The sequence below is a fragment of the Corvus brachyrhynchos genome, unplaced genomic scaffold (genome assembly GCF_000691975.1).
Source record: "Corvus brachyrhynchos isolate BGI_N302 unplaced genomic scaffold, ASM69197v1 scaffold122, whole genome shotgun sequence".
NCBI classification, from domain to species: Eukaryota; Metazoa; Chordata; class Aves; order Passeriformes; family Corvidae; genus Corvus; species Corvus brachyrhynchos.
Genome location: NW_008236778.1, coordinates 1033486 through 1058282, shown reverse-complemented (window position 1 = coordinate 1058282; position 24797 = coordinate 1033486). Strand labels below are relative to the sequence as shown.

General features: G+C 49.7%; 1 protein-coding gene across 1 annotated transcript; it reads left to right on the top strand.

Moving 5' to 3' along the window:
* Positions 1–24797, top strand: SMG5 (SMG5, nonsense mediated mRNA decay factor). The gene is made up of 21 exons (XM_017727918.1): positions 1–117; positions 728–851; positions 1484–1640; positions 4576–4665; positions 5956–6045; positions 6925–7003; positions 7579–7704; positions 8156–8224; positions 10095–10303; positions 10454–10591; positions 11678–12379; positions 15323–15492; positions 15761–15836; positions 16634–16809; positions 17170–17328; positions 17554–17613; positions 18369–18528; positions 18909–18999; positions 19588–19662; positions 19953–20091; positions 20476–24797. The coding sequence occupies exons 2-21, from the start codon at positions 753–755 to the stop codon at positions 20557–20559; spliced, it is 2949 nt and encodes a 982-aa protein (XP_017583407.1). The 5' UTR covers positions 1–117; positions 728–752; the 3' UTR covers positions 20560–24797.

Genomic DNA, 24797 nt, shown 5'->3' with positions numbered 1-24797 from the left:
TTCTGTGCTCTCATGCAGGGCAGTGGTTGAGGCCGTGCACCGGCTGGATCTCATCCTTGGCAATAAGGCAGCTTATCAGGACGTGTTCAAGCCAGAGAACATCAGCTTGAGGAACAAGTAAGTTGGGCAGTGTGCTTGTGTTTTGTATTTGGCTGGGGAAAATCTGTGTGAAGCAACACGTGGAGCTGTTGAATCTGCAGTTTTAATGCTTATTTGGTTTGTAGTGTGCGTGTTGACCTGGGATCCTTCCAGGTTTTGGAAGCAGAGGCTGGATTTCAGACCTGTGTTTGAGCAGCACAGTCCATGGCTGGAGGCTTTCCTGGGTGCCATTGACACAAATAAATTGTCCTTGTGTTGGCCAATTCCTTCCTTGTAATAAAAACTGTGGGGCAGAAATTTCTTACACATGTCTAAAATCTTCTATCACTTTTAGGGGTTGCTGAGCAAGGAGGATTATTCTTAATCATTTTTTAAGCTGTCAAGCCAATTCTTGTCATTACTGCACTTCAGGAAGACACTGATGGCCGTCTGAGTCCGGTGGGCACTGGTTTTAAGTATATGGTTTTTCCAGGTGCTCTTGTGTGGGAGTGATCCAGGCTGTACCATCACCAGATGGCCTGGCTGAGCCATTGTAGTGGATTGGGGTTTTCCTCTTCCGTGCTTCTATAGTGGCAGCTATGTTTGAGGCTGCAGCAGCTCATTGAGAATGCTCTGCTCTCTGTCCCAGGCTGCGGGAGCTGTGTGTGAAGCTGATGTTCCTGCATCCAGTGGATTATGGAAGAAAAGCAGAAGAACTGCTCTGGAGAAAGGTGTACTATGAAGTTATTCAGCTCATTAAAACAAATAAAAAGGCAGGTATCTATGGCTCTGGCATGAGAAGGTCTCTGGCTGTGCAGTGGATGAGGTGAAGTTTACAGCTTCATTTGCTTGGAGAAGCTGTGATCTGAGCCCAGGGTGGGAAGCTGGGCACTCTCAAATTCCTATGGAGCTGTCCTATGTGTCTGGCAGTAGGCAGGTAAGCACTAACATGCTGTTGAGAGACCTGCCATTGCAGAAGGCATTTCAACAGAATTTGCTTATTTTTTGTGTTCCCCTCTTCATAAGATAGATCTCTCCTGGTAGAGCAATAGTTTTAAGAGGCTTTGTCAGTGCTAATTGTTTTTACAAGAGTTGATCACTGGAGGGTCCTCAGTGCTCTCTGATGCTATGAGCCCTGCTGGCTTTCCAGGGGTCTGGGTGCATTTAAGGTGCTCTAACTGGATACTTCGATTTTATTTATTTGTTTTTGCAAGTATTCCTCCCCGATGTTGACCCTTGGTAAATACCACTAGAGGGAACACTGTTGAGCAGGAGCAGGTACAGAGCTGTGCAAAACCAGTTCCAGCTGAGCTACCACTGTCTTGCTTCACTCTCAGTGCAGCTTGGGTGCCCAGCCTGAGCCGTGCTCCGGACTGCGTTAACGTGCTCCTTTTCCTTCTCCCAGCACATCCACAGCCGCAGCACCCTGGAGTGCGCATACCGGACTCACTTGGTGGCTGGCATAGGATTTTACCAGCATCTTCTGCTCTACATCCAGTCTCATTATCAGCTGGAGTTGCAGTGCTGCATCGACTGGACACATGTGACGGACCCTCTCATAGGTTTGTGCTCAAGGTGTTTGGCTCATGGGCAAGGCTGAATCCCACACAGGTGATATCCCCTTGCAGTAATCCATCTTTGTTTCAGCATTCAAAGGAATTTTTTTTTCCCTGATTAGCAAGGTCTCTGTTTAGAAAAGACTGTCCTGCTCTCTTTTCCGTGTCACTTTTTTTTTTTTAATATAATACTAAATTAAGGAAGAAAGAAGGGTTTCTAACAGGAAAAAAACAGTCTGAGAAAGTTCTTTAGTAAAATTGTCTGGTGATGGCAGATTTTTATGGAAAATTGAAGAGCATTGCTGGCTGTATAGAATGTTGTTAAAAGCTTAGTTAAAGCAGACAAACAGGGGAATAGATTCTTGAAATCAACAGATTTCTGTCAGTACATCCTATTCACTATATGTAAGACACTGTTCCTCCTCTTGGTGCCTCTTCTGTCTGTGCTGTCTTCACTGTGTGGCTTTGAAACAGCTATTGAATCTTGGACTGAGAACACAGGAAGGCCCTGTAGCTCATGTTAGCTGGCCCATGTGACCTCTGTGTGCCCTTAGGTGCAGGGAAGTCTGAGGTATTGTACTTGTTAGGGAAGGAAGAATAAGAGTATGTACAGTCCTGAAACAGCCCAAGACTGCCTGTGCATTCACATCCTCTATTATCTTGTAATGGTCTGTTCTCATTTGCCTAGGGTTGTACTCAGTGGCCTCAGGGTACGTGTTTCTGTTGTGGGGGGTTTCCAGGTGAGAAATGAAGCCTCTGTTTTGTGAACTGTATTAGCAAGGGTTTAACTGATGTGCTTAAAGCTGGCAGGGGACAGGATGGCAGCACCTGGCTAAGGGAAGTTAGTGTGTCTTTAGCAAAAGAAGGTTTTACTTGCTGGGATCCTACTCTTGGTTCTGGGAGATGATGGCATCACTCTTGGCTTCAAAGTGTTGGTTTAAAAGGCTGATGTTCTTGGCAACTGTTGCTTTTGAAATGTATCTCAGTACTGCAGAATTAATAAGTTCTCAATATGCATGTTCCCTGTGGGTTTATACCCTGAGGGGTGATTGCATATGAAAGGCTCCCCTTGTTCAGGTTTCTTGGTGTGTTTGGGCTCTTCAGTTAGAAGGATGCTGCAGGTGAGCACGTAACTGGAGAGCAGAGATGAACTTTTGCCTATCCAGGAAAGATGGATCTGAAAGGATCCCATATAAACCACGGACTGGGGTGGGCACAGCTTGATGGTTATATGGATGGGAGCGAGAGTAGACAGAGCAAAAAAGGGAGCGTGAGTCCAGCGGTGTATGTGGACACGTATTTAAGGCTGTGTATTTGTACAATGTGACTTGTACAACACCTGTTGGGAAGTGGGAACAGCTCCTTACTGGTCACTGCAGCCTCCAGATTTCATGTCTACCCTTTTAGCCTCAGCCAGAAGGGAAGCAGAGCGCAGACTGGATCGGTCTTCAAAATCTTCTTTGGGATTCCTGCTTGAGGGAACTTTCTCCTCTAGAAGGTGTGAGTCCTTGGCAGCAGGAAGACTGAAGCCAGGCTGAATCCGTGACGCTGGGGACCCAGCGGCAGCGGGCGCTCTCCGGAGGGGAAGTGCAGACGCAGCAGCCTTTGCCTCCTGATCTCTGGCTGAACTGTGGCCCTGCTGGCTGAGGGGGAGGTGGGATGTGCTCTTTACAGGAACTCAGTCATGTTTGATGATTTTGGTTAGTTCAGATCAGCCGGCTACAGTCCTCCTCTGTTGCTTTTGACACTTTCCACTGCCTGAACAGCTCTTTTTTTATAAGTTTAGTATAGAATAGACAAGACTATTTCAGTTGGAAGGGACCTATGATTGTCCAGTCCAACTGCCTGAATAACTCAGGGCTGACCAGGAGTTAAAACATGTTGTCAAGGGCGTATTCCAAATGCCTCTTAAACAGTGATAGGTCTGGGGCATTGACCGGCTTTCTAGGAAACCCATTCCAGGGTGTGACCACCCTCTGGTAAAGAGAGGCTTCCTCATCTCCAATATAAACCTCCTTTGATGCATCTTTGAACCATTTCCATGTGCCCTATCACTGGATGCCGAAGAGAAGAGACTGGCACCTTCCCCTCCTCAGGAAGCTGCAGAGAGCAATGAGGTATCCCTCAGCCTCCTCTTCTCCAACTTAGACAAGCCTGAAGTCTGTGGCCTCTCTTCCCAGGTTGTGCCTTCCAGCCCTGTCACCAGCTCGGTTGCCCTTCTGAACCCACTGCAAAAGGCACTGTTGTCCAGAGGCAGTTCTCCCTAACTGGCTCCAGCTGTCCTGCCTACAGCGCAGATTTCTGTCCTAGTTTTGCTTACCTTACCTTCTTCCCTTTTTGGTTGGTCAGTCCTGAGTCTGCATCTTGGTCCTGAGACAATGAGTTTGTTTCCATCTTGAGTGTTGGAGAGGGTCTGTCCCCATTGTGTGCTGCTGCCCAGTGCCAGTGCTCAGAGTTTGTTCTGGTTTCCAGGGATGTGTGCCTGCTCCCATCCAAAGGCCTCATTAGCCATGCTGATGTGAAAACAGCCTTATTACTTGTGTTCAGTGCTAATGTGAGCACATGATCACACAGACAGGAATTGGCCTTTGTCCTCTCATCTGAGGGCAGATGGAGCCAGGTCTCTGTGGCAGACCTTGTAGACAAGGTGACAGTCATTTATTTCAGTGCCTGTTGGTGGTGCGGTGACAGGCACTGCCCCCATCACCAGGGAGTCCAAGGGGACTGAGTGAACAGCAGAGTCTCTAAGTACTTTTCTGCATTTATTTTCCACATTTTGACAAGAGTGACCCAGTGCTGCTCTACAAGATGGCACAGCTGGCAGTGGGGTCTGACCGTGTGGGATTTGATTTGGGTGTCTTGGGCAGCGGCATGGGCAGCTTCTGTGTCTTCCCAGCAGCCTCCACCCAGTGCTCTTAAGTGATTCTGTGTTTGCTCATAGGCTGCAAGAAACCCGTGTCTGCGTCAGAGAAGGAGATGGAGTGGGCACAGATGGCGTGTCACCGATGTCTGGTTTATCTGGGAGATCTAGGTAAGGACAGCATTGCCTCTCAGGGCAGCCTTTAAAATGGGAAAAAGATGGTGCTTGTGCCATGTGAGGCTGTTGCTGTTGGGCACCAGCCAAGGTTACTTGCAGATTCTGTTTCCCTCTGACATCTTTGTCACAGACTGGGATAAGCTGAAATCCTCATGGCTGAACTGCTACAAGTTGCAGGAGCTTTGTATTTGGGCAGGTGGGTGAGGAGTTTGCTGCTGCTAAGCAGCTGTAGCCATGGCTGTGAAAGAGTGGAAGTCTTTGCTTTTATTTACGTTGTTTCAACAGTGTGAAGGATCAAAGAGAGTTCAGTTCAGATTGCACAGTTGTGACTTGCCTTACAAAGCCACTGCCATCAGCACTGTGGGACTGAAAATCAGATTTAGGCAATATTGTATATCAGTCCAGAGTTTTGCCACTGCAAAGCCCCGGGTTCTTTGTCATTATGCTTGGCTGTGTGTCATCCTTTTTATAAGCAGGCATGACTGTCCCACAGTCACGACCTCCTGAAGTGTGTGGAAAGTGTGTCAGCTTCTTGATTGTGAACATGTGGGAGTAAAGGCAGGGAGAAAATGTGGCTGTGTGGAGAGCAGCTCTTGGAAGTGCGGTGCAGGTACATGTGTCTGATGCTGCAGCCTCCAAGCTGGTGAAAGCTGTTTGGTCTTAGTGTTTCATATGAATCAGCCTAAAAATGGCATTGCAAATAAATGTCTTGTGGGGGTAGTAGGAATGACTTACCTGAGTGGTGGGAGAGAAGTGTGCTCACCTTTTCACAGTGCTGTCACCTAAGGTTTCCAAAATGCCTACATTTGTCAAAAAAAAAAAAAAAAGAGACAATAAATGCATAAAGTCCAGTCTAGACACAGTCAGGTACTTTATTAAGTCAGCTGACTTGATTTAGGCTTTACACCCTGCTGTACTAGAATATAGTCTGAGGTACAGGAAAATGGAGCACAGCTCTGAGTTACTTCAAGGATGGATGAATCAGCACTTAACACATGGATCAGAAGAACATCTTCCTTTTGTTCATGTGATGCTGCAAGTGTGGTGGGCTCTGCCCTTGGCTGGAAGGGCAGGAGTTGTGGTGTGTGGTGTGAGCAGGTGAAAGAAGAGTGTTTCATACAGGCCTGTCAAACCCTGTGTGTTGCAGTGTTTGCCAAGAGCAGTTCTTCGGTGGATTTGTTGACTTGGCCAGTATTTCAAGTTTTGTGGTATTTTTAATCTGTAGGGTTCTGCAGCAGATGCTGCCTTTGGGTTTCTGATGCATGGTGTGTGGTTTCCTTTCAGCTCGCTATCAGAACGAGCTGGCAGGTGTGGACACGGAGCTGCTGGCTGAGCGATTTTACTATCAAGCCCTTTCTGTTGCACCACAAATTGGTGAGTGACTTACCATGAATTTATAGTTGTTAAAATCATGTTGCTGCAACGTAAAAACAATGTAGTACTACGCTGGTTAGGTTTATATCCTGCAGCTGAGAGAGGACTGGTTTTATCCTCTGGTTAAAGTTGCTTCCTTTGAGAACTTCTCTTGCTGGCAAGCTGAACAGAGGAGTTAAAGCCAGGGTGCTCTTTGCCAGTGACCTCACTGTACTCATCTGAGAAACTCAGACTTCCCTGACTGCGGTGATGATGTACCTGTGGGCTAAGGGCAGATCCAGCTCTCCATTGCCAGGAGCAGAGCATTATTGGTCACCTTCCCCTTTTACCCTGAAAAAAAAATCTCATGTGCTGCTTCCTCCTTCAGAAGTGCCTCCTTCTGGGAACACATCGGTGCCAGAGTAGAGGGCCTGTCACACCTTAGAGTGTGCGATTCCAGCCACGTGTTCTCTACACGCTGTCTTTGCAGAGTTCTCACTGAACTGTTTGAGAGGCTGTTCCCAAATAAAAGTGGCAAAAGTTTCTGCACCACAGGAGCTGGAACAGAGCTTTCAGATGCTGATGATGTCTATGTCAAGGAATATGGAGTCAAGGCCACAGCACTGTTAATGCAGAGGAGGAGGCATTATTTGCTCTTCTCTCTTACATAGATAACTGGCACAAGGTGGGGAGGATCTAAAAGCTCTGTAAAACAGAAAACAAACCCTGGATAGTGGAAAGATTGAGTAGTCCAGGTCTTTGTACTGCAGCTTTGCTACTCTTTGTGTCTCCTGGCTTCCCTCCTGTGTGGAAATGTAGTGAAAGGGAAAGGATCCGCTTTCTAGCCAGGGCCACTGGAGAATTCCAAGTGAAATCCATTGCCCCTCTCCTTCCTGACAGGAGTGCCCTTCAACCAACTGGGGACGTTGGCAGTGAGCAAATACTACAATGTGGAAGCGACCTACTGCTACTTACGCTGGTGAGTTCCTGTGGATCTGGGTGTCCCAGGCAGGGCAGCCCCACGCACTGCTGCTGTGGGTGCCAGATCCTCTTCTTACTTTGAGCTTGGCACTGTTTTCAGCAAATGAATTTTAGAGGAAGGGGAAGAGATGAGTGGTTTGCCCTTGAGCAGGGCTGGTGGTAATGAGAGCAAGCCTCGGTCAAACCAAAGCATTGTGCTGGTTACTAATCACCTGTGCAGGGCTGCACCCAGAGGGCTTTGCCCAAGCCCCTTGTGTGAGCTGGAGAGCCAGGCTGGAAGCAGGGTGGAGGTGCTAAGGGAGGCACCCTGTGGCGTGAGCTGGGTGGAATTCCTGGCTTAAAAACGCTGATTTGAGAAGATGTGTAAGCAGGGCAGGTGCAAGCTGTGAAGCAGCTGAAGTGCAGTTTGTAGCCATCGGTGGGAGTTAAGTTGCCCAGCATGTTCAGACAGCAGCACTGGGTACCTGTCCTCATGCCTCGATGCCTGAATAACTCACTAGTGAGTTAAAGCCATAAAATGTGAGCAGCCTTATGGCAAAGTAACTTTCACTGTGGCCTGTTTTGGTGCTTTAGCATCCAGTCTGAAGTGTCCTTCGAAGGTGCCTATGGGAACCTGAAGCGGCTATATGACAAAGCAGCCAAGATGTATCATCAGCTGAAGAAATGTGAAAGCAGGAAGTTGTCTCCAAGCAAGAAAAGGTAAGAAGGGAAAGAAAAGGAGAGGTGCAGGCTGAGAGTTTGCAGTGCCACTAGTGTATCCTCTGGGTTGAGAGTAGTGTCTTTGTGGGAAGTGGAGCTGGTAGATGGGCCATTCAGCACGGTGACTGTTCCCAGAATTTTGAGAGCCCCACTCTAGACCCCATTCTTGCTCTCTTGGGTCATAATTTCAGGAGAAAAGCTAAATGCTGGCCGGGTGTAGAGGTTGCATTGAGAGATTTTCTCACTCTCCCCTGGAGTTGGGGACTGTTCATGAGGGTTGGGGCATATTGGTGAAAGTTGGCAGTGTATAAACTGTCTTCTTTCTCTCCAGTTTCATCAGAATGGACTTTTCAGTTGAGACCTGATTTACCTGTTAATAGAGCTCTGTCAGCCCAGCACATCTCTGTGGTGGGGCACCTGCTTTACAGTGTTTTCTCCTCCATCTTTTTAGAGGAAAAGACATTAAGAGGTTGCTGGTGAGCTTCATGTACCTGCAGAGTCTTTTGCAGCCAAAGAGCAGGTAAGCTTATGGTAGATTGTATCTTCTATTGATAACTCACAGTAGCCGGCCCTTGGAATTGGAAGGGATGGTTTCCTGTAGGATAACAGTGCCTGTGCTGAGGCTTGCTGCCAGAAGGCCCAAGACTTTGGACTATCTGTGCATGGAGCATGAAGTAGATTGTGTTTCCAGGGGAGGCTGAAACACCAAAGGGTTAAATACTTTGTGACTTGTCTAAATCAAGCCAGCCTGAGTGAGTGCTGAGCTCCTGAGCCTTGCAGCTGTCTCTGTGCTGTACTGTGCCTTTGGTGTTTGCTTACCCCGTGCAGTCATCAGATGCTTTTTCCTGGCAAGCCCTGTGTTCAGGCTGATGGGACAGCAAAGAGTTGCCATCCACACGTGTGTGGGGCTGTTCACTGCACTTGGAAGTCTGTAACCAAACACCTTGTTCACAGAAACACCAAAACCTGGTTGTGTTAGAATAAATGGGAGGCTTTGTACAGCTCTGTGATTTTGGGCTTTTGGATTTTTTTATTGGATTTTCTCTGTCTCTGCTGGGGAGGTTTTCAGGTGATTTTAAATAAACCTCTTACTGCTTGAACAGGTGTTTTAAATTGCTTAGATAACAGGCTGCAGTTAAATTCATCATGGAATGGTTTAGGTTGGAAGGGACCTTCTGGGGCTCCAGTACTTCCCCAAAGTAGTGTCACTGTGAAGGTAGATGTAGATGTGAAGTCAGATGAGCTTGCTCAGAGCCTCATCACACTGAATTTTGACTGGATCCAAGGACAGAAATCCCACACCTTTCTGGTCCCCTTTCCAGTGTTTGACCACCTTTACCATAGAATTTTTTTCTCCTTTCATCTAGTCTCATTTTTCTTTTCTGTAGTGTGTACCCATAATTTCTCTTCCTTTTGCTCTGCACCACTAAGGAGAGTCTTACTCAGTCCTCTGTAATCACCCGTTTGGCATCTGGAAACAGAAGACACCCCTCATGCCTTCTGTCCTTCAGGCTGAACAAATTCTTTGCCTCTTCTCATACATCATGTTCTCTGTTCCTCTGCTGGGCTAAGTCCAGTTTGTGAGTGTGTTTTTGTTTGGTGGGGTTTTTTTTGTCCTGGGGACCCCAAGACTGGATATAGTGCTCCAGATGCCACCTTGTGAGTGCTAAATGGAGAGGGAGAACATGTCCTCAACTTGCTGGCTCTGCCCTTGCTCATGCAGCCCAGTATGGGATTGGCTTTCCAATCCTGCCTTATACTGAGGTGGAACTACAAGGCTCCTCTAATATCCACTCAACAAGTATTTAGCACATAAGAAATTTGGGAATTACTTCAATTTCCTAAGCACACTTTCCCCTGAAAAGGCTTTGCTGGAAGTTTCACAGACAGGACTGTTTTGTAACTAGGAGGCTCCCACAGCCCATTGGATTGATCTCATGGATGCTTCATTTGAAGCACTGAATAGCTGTGGAGGATTTTGGAATATTCTTACAGGGCTGCTGGAGAGACGTGGGAGGAGGAAAGGCTGAGTCCCATGTGTGTGGCAGTGTAATACTTTTTACTGAGCAGTGCATCTAGAACTTTTGCTCCCTTTAGCATTTAAGTGCCTTGTGTATCTTAATGGCCACTGATGAGCTCCCAGGGGAAAATTCATCTGGTTTTTGGTGGCCCATCTCGAGGTATTATTTGTCTTTAGTTTAGCAGCTTTAAAGAGGAAAACATAATCTAATTAATGTCACTTGCTTCCCGTAGCTGCAGTATATCCCCTGATGCTTCATCCTGCCTAGTGCTAAAGGACAGCCTAACTGCCAGTTTTGGTTCAGTTTCTGGGCAGACATGCCACGAGCATGAATCTTAATAATTCTTATTTATTTTTCACTCTTTTTAAGCTCTTTGGATTCTGAGCTGACGTCTCTCTGCCAATCTGTGCTGGAGGATTTCAACCTGTGCTTGTTCTACCTGCCCTCTCCTCCTAACCCGAGCTCAACTAGTGAAGATGAAGAAGAGTATGAGAGTGGCTACTCCTTCCTTCCTGATCTCCTGATCTTTCGCATGGTGATCATCTGCCTTATGAGTGTTCACAGTCTCAAGAGGGCAGGTAACCAGTGCTTTGTTTGGAAATCTTGTGAACATCCAGCAGCACAGCTAGGCTGGAGATGCTGTCTGAACGTTGCTGTTGGAGATGCTGTCTGTTCACGTTGCGGTAAGGTGCTCACCTCCTCTGTCTCACTGTGCTGTCTGGTTGCAGGTTCCAAGCAGTACAGTGCAGCCATTGCCTTCACGCTGGCCCTCTTCTCTCACCTGATAAATCACGTCAATATTCGCCTCCAGGCTGAGCTAGAAGAAGGGGAAAATCCTGTCCCAGCCTTTCAGAGTGATGGCACAGGTAAGAGAACAGAGACAGCAGCACCTGGGTCTCACAGGTTGCCTGCCTATAGTGCTGTATTTCCCCTTTCTCCCCTGGGCATGGGTTTTGTAGTGCAGAGGTATACTGATCTTTCACTGCTGGTCTGGAATCCCCAAAGATGGGTGATGTGCTGAGTCGTCTCCACTTAGATGTTCTTTCTGAGTGTCTGAATCACCACAGGATGGACAGGTTGCTTTCCTTATAAGGAGTTTCCTTTCTGTATCCCATGGCAGCTCATTCATCATCTGTTTACCCCAGTCTGAGACCTTATTCTCTGGCTCTGTTTGCTGTTGTTTACTGGCTGCTTTCCTCCTCTATTGAGGAGATGATCTCGGGTAAAACACCTGGGCTGGGGGAGGCAGAAGGGGGCTGAGTGGGGCTGAAGGAGACAGGCCCTCTCAGCATACCTCAATTCTGCTCAGGCAAGGGTGGCTCTTGAATTGCTGGGGAGAGAAGCAATTAATCGTTATATTAGCATTATAATGATGCAAGCCCATCATTATTGAGCAGAGAATAAAACTGCTAAACCTTTCCCCTGCATACAGTCAATTTGCAATACTTCACTGAATGCAGGGTGAGGGAGTTTCTGGTAAAAGCAACAATGAATGACCCCTCCTCTGCAGGTTCTGAAGCTGTCAGGGTGATCCAGGGCTGCTAGAAAGGTTCCGAGCGTGTTGGTTAAGAAAAGGATTGGGTCAGGTCAGTGTGGTTACAGAGCACATGTCCCTGCCCTGCTTGGTAGGTGACTCAGCTCTTTGACTGTAGAAAGCTGGGGAGGAGAGTTAGAATTCAGCTGTGGTTTATGCTGGTTTAGCAGCATGCAGCACTGAGGCTGCCTGGTAACAGAGTAGCCAAGTTCGGGCAGGAGGAGTCTCGGCTTCCCAGGGCTTCCTGGGTGCTTTTAGAAAGTGAGTCCTTCTTCTGGGGTTGCTTATTCTGCAGTGGAAGACGCTGATGGAAGTGATGGCTGAAGTTTGCAGCCCTGGTTCCCTGGGCACAGGGCTGGCAAGCAGCAGCCTGTGGAACACGCTGTAACTTGAACTTATATTCTCCCTGTAAATGCAGATGACCAGGAGCCACGGGAGCCTGTGAACTCAGTTGAGAAGGAAGCTGAAGCTGAGTTGGCCAATCATCAGCCCAGCGAGGAACAGCGGAAGAACGACTGCAAGAAAAGCAAAAAATATTCTCGTCTCTCCTGTCTACGCCGCCGCCGCCACCCCCAGAAGGTGGATGAGAGCGACCTGAGTGAGGGCTTTGACTCTGACTCCAGCCAGGGCTCCATCAAGGGCAGTGATGGCTCAGAGAGTGGTTCAGAGAAGAGTGATGAGGAAGCAGAAGCTGCTTTTGATGTGGAGACAGACTCCGACATGAACAGCCAAGAGTCTCGGTCTGACTTGGAGGACATGGAGGATGAACCGGGTGAGGAGGGAAGCAGCCAAGGCAAAAGTGGGCCCAAAGAGGCCTTAAAAAACTGTGTAGATGGCAGTGGGCTGGGGGACTCCAAGAGCCCAAGCATCTCTAAGATTGAGGCTGTGGATCCAGCAGTCAATGGGCCGGCTTCCCTGAGCACTAATGATGCAAGCATAGCCAGTAATCTCCAGGCCATGTCCACCCAGCTGTTCCAGACCAAACGGTGCTTTCGCTTGGCTCCCACGTTCAGCAACATCCTCTTGAAACCCAACAGTGAACCACCTGCCTTGAAGGACGGGATAGAGAGCAAGCCATGTGTCAATGGAGATCTGGAGAAGCCCAGCTTGGCAGAGCAAGGTAAGGGCTGTGTTATTGCAATTTTGTGTAGAAAACTGCAAATTATAGCAGTCTGTTTACTAATTCACCATTTCCCATGGTGCAAGGTTTCCTTTGGCCAGGTTTGGAGGAGCAGGTTAACCAAGTAGTGAGCAGGCCTTGGGTTGGACATTTCCTGATGGAGGAGCTTTATTTTTACTGCCCAGCATGTGGGAATATATGCACTGAGCAAAGGAAACACCTTTGGCCAACCAGGGTTACCAGAACTACTGCTCTGCAGACTAAGTGCCAAACAGCTCTGATAATCACAGGCTCACAGGCTGGTTTGTTTGGAAGGGACTTTAAAGCCCATGTCATTTCATCCCCTTTCCACTAGACCAGGTTGCACCAAACTACATCCAAACTGGCCTTGAACACTTCCAGAGATGGAACAGCCACAGCTTCTCTTGGCAACCTGTGCCAGAGCTTCACCACCCTCACAGAGAGCAATTTCTTCCTAATACCACATCTGAATTTACCTTTCTGCAGTTTACCTTCCTCCCCTTGTCTTCTCCGGGACCTTGTCAAAGTTCCTCACCTGCTCTCTTGGAGCCCCCTTAGGCAATGGAAGGAGCTCTAAGATCTTCCTGAAGCCTTTACTTCTCTAAGCTGAGCACCCCCAGCTCTCCCAGCCTGTCTCCAGAGCAGAGGGTCTGCAGCCCCTGGATCATCTCCGTGGCCTCCTCTGGACTCACTCCAGCAGCTCCATGTCCTTCCTGTGCTGGGCCCCCAGGGCTGGAGGCAGCTCTGCAGGGGGGTCTCAGCAGAGCAGAGGGGCAGAATCCCCCCTTCACATGCTGTCCACGCTGCTGGGGGGGTGCCCAGGACAGTTTTGGCTTTCTGGGCCCCCAGAGCATGTTGCCACGGCATGCTGAGCTTCTTGTCAACCCATTCCCCCCCAGTTCTTCCCAGGGCTGCTCTCCATCCATTCTCCCCCAGCCTGTGTTTGTGCTTGGAGTTGCCCCGACACAGGTACAGCATTTCTCCTTGCCCTTGCTATTCCTTCTGGGGTTAGCACAGACCCACCTTTCCGGCCTGTCCAAGTTCCTCTGGTGCCATCCCTTCCCTCCAGTGTGTGATCCCACCACACAACTCAGTGTTGTCACAAACTGGCTGAGGGTGCACTTGATCTCACTGTCTGACACCAACAAAGATGTTAAAATGTTAAACCCGTGAGGACTCCCCTCGTCACTGCTCTCCGCTTGGACATTGAACTGTTGGCTGCAGCTCTTTAACTATGACTGTCCAGCCAAGTTGTTGTCCACTAAGTGGTCCATCCATCAAATCTGTGTCTCTCCAGTTTAGAGACAAGGATGTTGTGGGGGACAGTGTCAAATGCTCTGCACAAACCCAGGTAGATGAGGTCAGTTGCTCTTCCCTCATCCTCCACTGCTATAACCCCATCGTAGAAGGCCAATACATTTTTCACTATGCCACGATTTGGCATAGTGAAGCCATGTTGGCTCCAGAGGACAATTCCAGCAGGTATTCAAGATTGCATCTTCCCTTTTCCCCTGTGAAATATCTAATCAGACACTTACTATTGCTTCTGGTGACAGACAGGGCAGATGGAGGACAGGAAGTTCTCCATGAGATGACAGATTATCAACCCAAAGCCCATGTAGAAGTTTGTGTGGAAGATGTAACCCAGGTGTGTGTGAGAGGCGTTGAGGGCCTCCCTGTGACCCCTCGAATGTGCCTCACTGAGTGTTCCATGCTGAACCCCTGGGAGAAGCACAGCAGGTGGAGCTACCATGTCTCCATTACCACTCAACTTATACAACTGAGTGATGTTCTGGGCAAAAACAGCTGGAAATGGGGATCTGATGTGCTACAGGGAGTTGTTTGTATTTCACATAAAACTACATGGGCCTGTTCAGTCTTGTCATTCCTCCCGGCTTCCCTGGAGCAAGGAAACATTCTGCATCCTGCTGCCAAATCCAGCTGGCCTACAGCACTGGCAAGATTCAGGCTTTGCTTGGGCCAGGATTTGAAGGCACAGTATTAAATCATGTTAGTGTTGACTGGCTCCCGGCACTGCTCCATGGCCACATGAAAGAGATGGGGGGTAAAGGAAGAAACAAATGAGTTTTGGTCTGTTTAACCCTTTCCCTCAGTGGTTATCTAGCTGTTGCAGCTCCAGGAATGTGTGGCCACAATACCTTTACAGGTGTAGAAAATGAGAGGTGGAATGAGTTCACTGTGTGCTTTTTAGCTTCGAGCTCTCCTCATCTGTGCTGTATCCAAACTGCTTTTTCATGGTGCTGTCAGGGGTGAGTTCTGAATAAATCACTTCCTTCCTTGTGATTCCGGGGGTTTATGGAATGCCCATGGCTGTGCTAACAGGAAGCAATGGCAGCACTTGAAATAATGGGCTGTAGCAAAACGTGTCATTGATTCCCACCTTGACCTCAGGTCACTCGTGTCACATGTGATTCCATTGGCAACGGCTCTGAGATCCTCAGGTCCAGAGAATTAGAAGAGTGCAAAGAATATGTTCAATATTTAAAATTCTCTGGGCTCTGACTCATAGGACAGCCCTGCCATTTCCTTCTCTTGCCTGGCTCAAAGCTGGGAGCGTGTTGGCCTCATGACTGTGTTTTGTGCAGGAACTGCTCTGGTCCTTGTGCTGGCATGTGCTGCCCCACTCTGTCAGTGAGCCTCCTGGAGGCTGCTACAGAGGTTAGGCAATGGTCAGACCTTCACAGAGAGATTTTAACCCTCTTCTCCCGAGGAAGAAGGAAATGTGGGAGTGATACACTCTAGTAACAGCACAGGGGACAGGGATTGGTTTTGTGAGGATGTGTGGAGGCACCACGTATTTCAACTCAACTATTACCAGCCCAGTGTTGTTCTGACACCAGCAGGGCTTGGCATCTCGGGGGGTTTAACAGCTGCCATCATGTGCTTGCTTTTGTTTTCCAGATGATGTGTCTGACTCCGAAGAAAGCATTTCAAGTAACAGATCCTGCAGAAATGAGCGATCCCTTCAGGAGAAGTTGGAGATTGTGACCAATGAAGGGCTGCTGCTTACTGTCAAGGTGTTCCTGGACTGGCTGAGGACAAACACGGACCTCATCATCATGTGTGCTCAGGTGGGGATGGTGTCAGGGCTCTCTACAAGGTTGTGTCTGGTCAGCTTCCCTGGGCTGGTGGCAGCCATGGCCCCAGTCCTGGGCGGAGGGTGATATTACATCCCCCACCAGCTGAATTAAACTAATCTGCACCTAAGAAGGATAGTGACGTTTGCCCTTCATAAAACATTCTGAGGGCTGCTGGAGATGCTGGAAGGCCTGAGCAGCCTGGTTGTTGTATACGTCTGTCTTGACATTTTCTGTGGCCTTTTGTGTTCTGTTCCTGCAGAGCTCTCAGAGCCTGTGGAACAGGCTGTCTGTGCTCCTGAACCTTCTGCCTTCTGCTGCAGACCTGCAGGAATCAGGTACTGGAGAAGGAAGTGGCAATGTCATGTTTCACCAAGCCTGGTCATCAGTGATTCCCAGGGTGTGTGAGAGAGCCCGGGGAGGGAGATTTCCTAGTAGCAGTTTTTATAAACACAATAGGAAGTGACACGTGCATGTGTTGTTTTTTTGTGTAAACACCATTCCAGTTAAATACTGTCCCATAGTCTTTAGACTCATAAAATCATAGAACATCCTGAGTTGGAAGAGACGCCCTCGCTCCAGAATCCGGTTCAACTCCTGGCCCTGACAGGACAACCCCAAAAGTCACACACAAAGAATGCTATATTAATGCATTAATATGGCTGGCAACATACTGAAACACTGACACCAGCATGTGAGAATCTATGTGTGGACAACAGGAGTGAAATTCACTGCCAGGAGCAGAAGTAAGGCTGTGATTTTGTCATGGGAATCCTGGAAAACAGTTTTGGAGCTCCAGGTGCTTATGATGTGCTCTGTACCTCTTCAGGGCTGAGTCTGAAGATCCCCATGGTTCATGAGAAGCAGAGTTTGAACAGGGTTGCTCATCCGTTGGAATAGGTGGGAAAGCTATCCCTCCAAAGAGGGAATTTCCCAGAGTCCCTTGGCAGATTGTTTGGGAGAGTTGCTCTTTATATTGTGAGTGGTCTTGTGGTCCCTCCTTAAGCAGGTGCTCACAGCATATGTGTCATTAACACCTCTGCCCGTCACCATTACAGATCATGTGTGTTAAAGCAGTTTTCCTCTTTTCCCCCTCATCAGTTGTTTTGCTCTCCTTCTTGTCCCTCCTCTCCAGGGCTGGCCCTGTGTGATGAAGTCAAGGACATCCTGAGTGATGCTGAGCTCCCAGACCTGAAGGCCAACCTGCTGCTCCCTGAAGATGTGGCCCTGCGCAATCTTCCGCCTCTGAAAAATGCACACAAGAGGTTTAACTTTGAGCAGGACCGGCCCATTTTCTCAGCAGTTGAGGAGGTGAGTTGGGGTAAATCCTGAAAAAAGTCAGACCTGGATTGTTGTGTTGTGTGGGTCCTCCTCCCAGCACTTGAAGGCTTGAGCAGAGGTTTATGGAGCAGGTGTGGAGGGGTGCTGCTGATGTTTCCTAACATTTTCTTGGGTTGAGGTAGCCCAGACTGCTGGCACCCCTGAACCTTCTGGCTAGCTGTAGCCTTTCCTGCAGTCTCTGACTTCAGAAGAGATCAGAAACATCCATCAGAATTAGGCGTTTAATATCAGTTCCTGCCTTTTTCAAAAGCGTGAGCTGCAGCTCGGCGCTGCCTCAGGCCGCAGCTCCGTGGCTGCTGTGGCTGGTGACTGCCTGCTGCTTCCTTGCAGTCTGTCGTGCGGATCTGCTGCATTCGGAGCTTTGGCCACTTCATTACCCACTTGCAAGGCAGCATCCTGCAGTTCAACTCGGAGCTTGGGATCTTCATCAGCATAGCACAGTCAGAGCAAGACAACTTGCTGCACCAGGCCCAGGCCCAGTTTCACATGGTGAGTTGGTAGAGGTGAATGAATTCTCTGTACTTGGCACAGTTTCCTGTAGGTTACTCTTAAGTTGTAACTATAATCACAGATCTTTGAGAGGAGATGAAAGTTCTGTTTCTTAAAGCTATTCCAGTGTCCCCTTTTCGCCCTGGAAGTGTTTCTGGAAGTGTGTGCTAGTGTCAGCTGGTGTGTTTCCTGCTAACTGATATGGAAGTTTGGTTTTGCAACTAGGCTGCAGAGGAAGCTCGTCGGAACAGGCTCATGAGAGACATGGCTCAGCTTCGACTGCAGGTAGGAGATGCCGGTTCCAGCCTGAAAACCAGCAGGGTAGTGGCTGGAATGTCAGATCCTGGGAAGGGGGAACTCTCTGCTCCCATCCCACACAGAGGCAGTAAGTCCATTCTGCATAGATCAAACTGTAGAATATTTCGAGTTGGAAGGGCTCCCATAAGGATCACGGAGTCCAGGTTCCTGCTCCTCACAGGGCTACTTAAAACTAAACTGAATGCCCAAGAGTGTTGTCGAGGCACTCCTTGAGCTCTGGCAGGCTTGGTACCACAACCGCTTTCCTGGGGAGCTTGTTCCAGGAACCAACCACCCTCTGGGCGAAGAACCTTTTCTAATGTTCAGCCTGAACTTGCCCTGATGCAACAATGAAGCTGGAAATTAAATGAACCATTTCCTCATGTCCTATTGCTAGTCAGCACCTCCTGCTCGCTGACCCCTTTGAGGAAGGTGTAGGCTGTGATGATGTCACCCTCAGCCTTCTCTGCTCCAAGCTGAGCAAACTGACACTCTCTAATATTTCGATGCCCCTCCTACATCAAGGTGCCTCAAACTGTTTGCAGTACTCGAGGCGGGACTGCACTGGGCAGTGCAGAGTGGGACCATTGCCTCTTGCTGACCCTCTGCTGCATCCAGCCCTCTGTTCTGTATGCTTGGAGGTTGGAAGGGCCTGGTGGAACTTTGCAGGGCAAGTCTTGCCCCATTTGGTGGTGTGTTTCAGCATAAATGTGAAGCGAGTGTCTCTGCATGTGTGTTTTCAGCTGGAGGTGTCTCAGCTGGAGGGAAGTCTCCAGCAGCCCAAGGCGCAGTCAGCCATGTCTCCTTACCTTGTTCCGGACACCCAGGCCCTCTGCCAGCACCTGGCTCTTGTCAAGCAGCTGGCCAGTAGTGGGAGGTTCATCATCATCATCCCTCGAACAGGTATGGGGACTCCACACCAGGTAACCGTCAGTGGCTGCCTGCCCCGTCCCTTCTGTGCTGGGAGCAGGCCCCAGGGGCCATGGGTGGTGGCTTTTCCTCCTCCTGCTCTTATCCTTGACTTCTTCTGGAACAGTTGCAACACCATTTTGATGTGTTGCTTTTGAGGCCTGTTCTCTGTGTGGCCCATGCTTGGGATTTTGACAGAGTGTGTCAGAACAGCTGAGAGGAGAGAGGTCCTGTTCCTCCTCTGCTTCTCCTGTGGCAGCTATGCATCAGACAGAGTTCTGTGGAATGGGGAGTACTTGATGCCTCTGGATTCGTTTGCAGAAGTAGAACTGTAAGCAAGATGGTTTTCTGTTTTGTTTTGTTTTTTCTGTTAGTTATCGACGGCCTAGACTTCCTGAAAAAGGAGAACGCCGGTGCTAGGGACAGCATTCGGTATCTGGAAGCAGAATTTAAAAAGGGAAACAGGTGAGAGCAGGAGAGGGGTAGGATTTTCCCTTGCTTTTGGAATGGGTGGGCTTTGGGGTGGGAGCAGGCTGTGGATCACTTGGAGCAGAGTGAGGAGTGGGCCGAGGAAAAGCCAGACTTCAGGAATGGGAAGGTGTTGAAGGAGCAGATTGAGCAGCTGGTTCTTCAGATGTGCTGGTAGTTGGTGCTCAGCTGTGAAGCACAGCTGCTTCTGGGGAATGGTGGAGTTGCATCCCTGTCACTGTATAAACTGGAGTGGTGACCTTTGCTACTGCACTGGGAGTGCTGCAAGAGCCAGGTTGTGCCTGGGTGCTCTGCAGGAGCACAGTTGAGAGGACAGACTGCATCTCTGAGGCCAGTGTCAGGGCTGGTGGGCTTGAGACATGGTACTGTGAGTGGCATGTGGGAATGGTGGTGAGGCAGGGAGGTGATCGAAGGGATTCACAGAGGATTCCTTGGATGGACCTTTGGGTGTTAAATTTGGGTTGGTGGAAGCCCTGCAGCACCCAGAGGAGCTGCCGTGGAGTGCTGACTTTAAGCGTGTGTGACGGTCTCCATACGAACTCAGAGACTCTGCTCTCTCCTCAGGTACATTCGTTGCCAGAAAGATGTTGGGAAGAGCTTTGAGAGGCATAAATTGAAGAGACAAGATCTAGATGCCTGGTAAGATTTCAGCATCTGAAGGTATCTGAGCCCAATTCCCAGCAGGCAGGTGGCTTTGGGGGAGGTGGTGGCACTGGGACCCACTGCAGAGCTTGTTCTGTGTGAGTAATGATGAAATTCCCTGGAGACAGGGACAGCCATCTGTGCATGTAATACCAAGCACTCTGTGCTCAAAAGGGTCTCAGAAAAGTCCTTAACGGGAACAAGAAAGCAGCCCTGCTTCCCACTTACCGTCCCGAGCAGACGTGGTCTTCTCGCTGACCTTCCCCTCTGTTTCTCTTTTCTGTCAGGAATCTCTATAAAATACTGGACAGCTGCAAACAATTGACAGTGTCCCAGGGCAGTGGAGAGGATGACACCACGGGAATGGTCACCATCATCACGGGCTTCCAGCTGGAGGACTCGAGCATGTTCTCGGTGCCCATGCAGGTCAGTAGCTCTTGTCTGGCCAAGCTGAGTCATTCTGCTTCCCAGCAAGGATATAATATGATTCATTGGCAAGAGAATTTTTTTTTTTTTAATGTTTTGTTGCCTTGGCTAATAACTGGCCTGGTTTCCCCAAAGTTACTTTATACGTTGAGATTCTTTATTCCTTCAAGGCTTCTTGATTTTGTGGTACAGAGTGTTCTGGGAAAGGTGGGAGAATTGAATTTCATGTCTGTGCAGGTGTCTTGTACCAAAGCAACGAGAATTGGGAGGATTTGGCCCTCCAGCTGTGCCAGGCTGCTGGAGAATCCCTGGGTTGGGAATGGCAGCTGTCTTGTCGAGGCAGGTTAAAAATTAACCACCTGTTTTGTCTGTGTTTGCTTGCAGTCTGCCATCCAGGCAGCCGCCAATGCCAGCATAGAGATAAAAAATGTTCTGGAGTTCTACAAGCAGTGGAAAGAGATGGGCTGATGGTCAGAAAGGCATCGGGCTGGTGAACCTTTCTCTCCCCCTCTCGGAACGTGCAGCGTCTGAACGAAGGAAACAACAATCTGGGCGACACTTAAGACACGAAGAAGCAGCAGCAGCAACAGCAACAAAAATACCTACCCAAACGAATTAAAAAAAAATAATCCAATGTGGGCACGCACACCGACACCCTCCACCTGCATCCTGACCAGACGGCTGTACAGCTCTGATGGCGCCAACTGCTCTGAGAGACGCCCCGTGGTGTGGCCGGGGCAGAGCTCTGCCCTTCTCCCAGTCGGCAGAGATGGGCGAGAGACGGGCAGTCCTTCATTCCCCTCCTTCCTCCCAAAGCTTGCTTGGCCAGCAGAAACAGGCTGGTGGTTCAAAGCATGGACTTAACTTCAGCAAAACCAAACCAGTGCGGCAGAAAGAGAACCCTCCGGCTTGGGAAAGAAGATCCAAAGAGTGTTTTGCTCTTGTTCGGCAATCTGGGGACAGGAAAGCGGATAGTATTTTTCCCTCCCCCCTTTTGAATTAATTATTTTTCAAGGGTTTTTTCCTTTTAATTTTTAGTTTTTATACATATGAATAATATTAAAAAAAAAAAAAAAAAGGAGTTCCCTTCAGGTTCTGGATACTCTTCCAATGTCAGAAAGAAAAGGAAACACTTATGCTATTTAAAAGGGGGGGAAAGCTCTTAATATAATTTTTTTTGTCTTAGAACAAGCATATTTATTTCCTTTCCCAGGCCCCCATGGAGTGGGCTCCATGCAAAGGGATGTTGGTCTGTGAGGAGGGAGCAGCCCCACATTGTGCACTCCACTCTCCCTGGGAGCTGCACGCTTCACGAGCGACACGAACTCGACCATGCTGCTCCAGGGAGGCCACAGGACTCTGTGCCTCCATCCGCAGTTTCTCCCACTTTGCTTCCAGCATTAGACCTTGGAGAAAAGGAGGAATCCAGTATAAAAGCTGGAAGAGAGAGACAAGCTGGGAGGGATTTAAACCATTAATGCTCAAATGCTTGGCCTGAGCACTGCAACCCTGGGATGGAGCAAATGTCTCCAAAGGACCCAAAGCCTCTTTTTCATCTTTTCTTTTTTTTCCCTTTTTTTTCCCCCTAAATCTTTCAATAGGATGTGGAGGAGGAAGGAGAATCTCAAAGCCATTATTTTCTGCTGGTTGTTCGATGCACCACTGCTGCAATGCCGTGCTAGAGATGGTGACAGAGCTGGAGTGTTTGTGTCCCCCTTTCTCGCGTCCTTCTGGGCTGGCAGAGGCGGTGCTGTGACCACTGCTGCCCGGGAGCACTGAGCTCACGGACTGTTCCGTGCTTTTTGCATCCCAGACAGGAGGGCTGATGCTACCTGGATGGATGCTGGAAGAGCTGGTTCCCCAGGTGACCTGTGAGGGATCCCACAGACCTCCATCCTGACAGCATCTCACGCAACCTGTGTCTGACACGCTGTCACTTGGCCGGTGCTTGGATATGAAGCTGCAGGTTGCTTGCAGGGCAGCAGGAGAGGGGCTGGGCAGTCTCTTCATGCTCCCTCTTGCCTCTCTGTGCCCACGGAACAGATGTCTTTATCCACATGAACCAGCAGCAGCTATGCAAGTACAAACCACTGGAGTCTTCTGTGTTCTCACATGGGCCAGCCAGAAGCTGCTACAGCCAGGGTGTAACATGAGAAGCTGAGTCACATACTCCACCCTGTCCAGGCTCCGAGCATGGTGTGTTGTACTGCAGGGGCGGGAAGTTCCTTGTTTTCAGGTAAAAACTAAAAATACCAGCACAAGTACCAGAGGATTCATTTCGATTCCAGTTCCAGCTCTTTTGCAGCACAGCAGAGGGAAATGCCAATCTCCATGGTACAGCTAGTTCATCCCTGGAGGCTGGCAGGCTGGTTGTGAGGGACAGGGGTTTCCCTGCAGGATTTTCCCTTTTACAGCTTCTCCTGAAACTCACAATACTTTGCTTGGCTAAGCCAAGAAAAGGTCATATGCAGGACAGCAGGTCAGAGACTCCGGCACACCTTGGGGATTCTTGGAGATCTGAGATGGGTTGTGAAGCTCCCAGTCACTCTTTCCTCCAGTGGTTTTATTTGAAGCCATTTGTTTGTGTAGCTCATTATTTCTGTTTGATGGGGTGGAAAAAGAGAAGGGAATCACCTTGTGGGACTGCTCTTGAGGTGAAACCTTCCTTGTCTGGCAGGGGGCACGGAGAGTTGGTGTGCTCTGCTTTTTCCTGCTACTGAAGAAACCCCACCCCGATCCTGGCTGCTGAGCACAGCAGAGGAGTCTGGGGGTCACTGGGGCTGAGCCCGGTGTGTGCATCCTGAGAGCCTCAGTGCCCCCCTTGGGGCCGTGCTTGGGATTGGTGAAGAGAAGCATTGCTGGGCCATGGTCAAAGCAGTGAGGAGCTGGGGCAGTCCTCAGCTTCACTCCGGGTCGAGCATTCCTTAGGTCCTGGCTGGATCTTGAGGGGAGACGAGAGCAGTACAGGTAAAGCAGCAGCCCAGAGGGAATTCCTGTCTCACTGATGGCAAGTGTTTCAGTTGTTGGCAAGTGTTTCGGTTCTTGCAGCTCCCGCAGCTGTGCAGGGTGGCAGCTGGGAGCCAAGTGCTGGGCGGTTGGGCAGGCTGAGGAGGATCTGTGTTCTGAGCCACTGAGGCCTTGTGTGGGCACAGGATGCAGTTTAAGAACAAAAGTAAATAGATTCAGTTTCTGTAACCAGAGCTTTGGAGCCCATGTGGGACTGCATGGCAACAGCAGGGGCTGCTCACAACTATCCCTTAGTCACTGCTCTAGTCCCCTGAGGGGCTGGTTTAATATTCCCAGGTTTTGCATACCTGGAGGGTAGGAAGATGCCCTCACCATGCAATGGGGAATCCTGACTGCCCCCATGGCCCCTTTCACTCTGGGCTGGATGGGGAGGGATTGTGACCTTTAAAAGGGGCACCAGAATGGTCCCTATGCCACCCTCCTCCTCTCCAGAGCACACAGTCGTGCTTGAGGACCTGGTGAATAGTTACTGGATTTGCATCCCCAGTCAGAGATACCTGGAGCTGAAAAACTGGGAGGCTCCACAGTGTGGTAGCAGAGCAGCCTTGGGGCGATGGCATGGAGTGTCCTCCAGCAAGCGTGGCCTTCTGAAGGGACTCAAACGTGTCATCCCCAGGCTTGGGGTAAAGGAAGGCGCTTCTCAGCCCCCCATCCCAGCACTCAGGATGAGCTGGAGTTTTCTCCCTGGGGATAAATTGAACAGATCTGCTCTCTCCAAGGGCCACTGCGTTTCTCCCCTGGCATGGTGGTTGCTGATATGACGTGGCTCTTGGGGTGGAAGCAAACAGGATGGTCTGTGGGAGGCTCTGTGCAGCCTGTGGCTGCTGTGGTGCTGCAGCGGGGGCTCCCCGGGGGCCCCCCACCCTGTGCACCTGGTCCAAGCCAGAGCTGTGAGCTGCCTCATCAAGAGAGCATCAGGCAGTATGGAGACTGTGCAGGCTCTGGCCATGGCTCTTCCCTGCAGTGCTGCTTCTGCACCAACTCCAGGCTTGCCCTGGAGCAGCTGTAAGTCAGTCCGGTAGTGCCCGCTGTTCTGGGAAGGAGAGCAAACAGAAAAACCATCTTGTGGGCTGAAAACAAGGGTTTTCATGTGTTTTGGTGTGTTTCTTGGATTTGGTTTTTCTCTTCATTACCACCCTGTTGAGCTGTTGGGGGTTTTTGGGGTGACCCCACACTGGGAGGACACAGGTCTGTGGTGGCTGAGGCTGGCTGGGCTGTCCCCACAGCATGGGGGACACAGTCGCTGGTGCTTGTTGGGCTTCTGCTCCATGGTTTCATGGGCTGTTCCAAGCAGCTTCTCTGCTCCCATCCTTGCTTGGCTTGAGGCCACCCGCAATGCCTCGGGTTTTGTCTCGCATCTTCAATTTAGGGCTCTTTTCCTTCTTGGTGTGCAGCAGCAGTGGCCAGGCCGGCCAGCGTGGGGACAGGGCGGGCTGGCACAGGGGCTGTGTCGCTGGCCTTGCCGCCTGCAGTGAGGGGACTGGGTTTGAGGCGAGGGACAATCACCTCTCCTCAGCCTTCATGTGGCACACGGGCTTGCAGAGCCAGGGAGGATCGCTCTCAATGAGGGGCGAGGGGATGTGGGGCCCAGCTGGGCGAGGAGGGGCTGGGGCTCCTGGCATGTGTCTGACCATGGTCTGAACACGGTGACTGGCTTAATAAAATACCAGGTGTTTGTA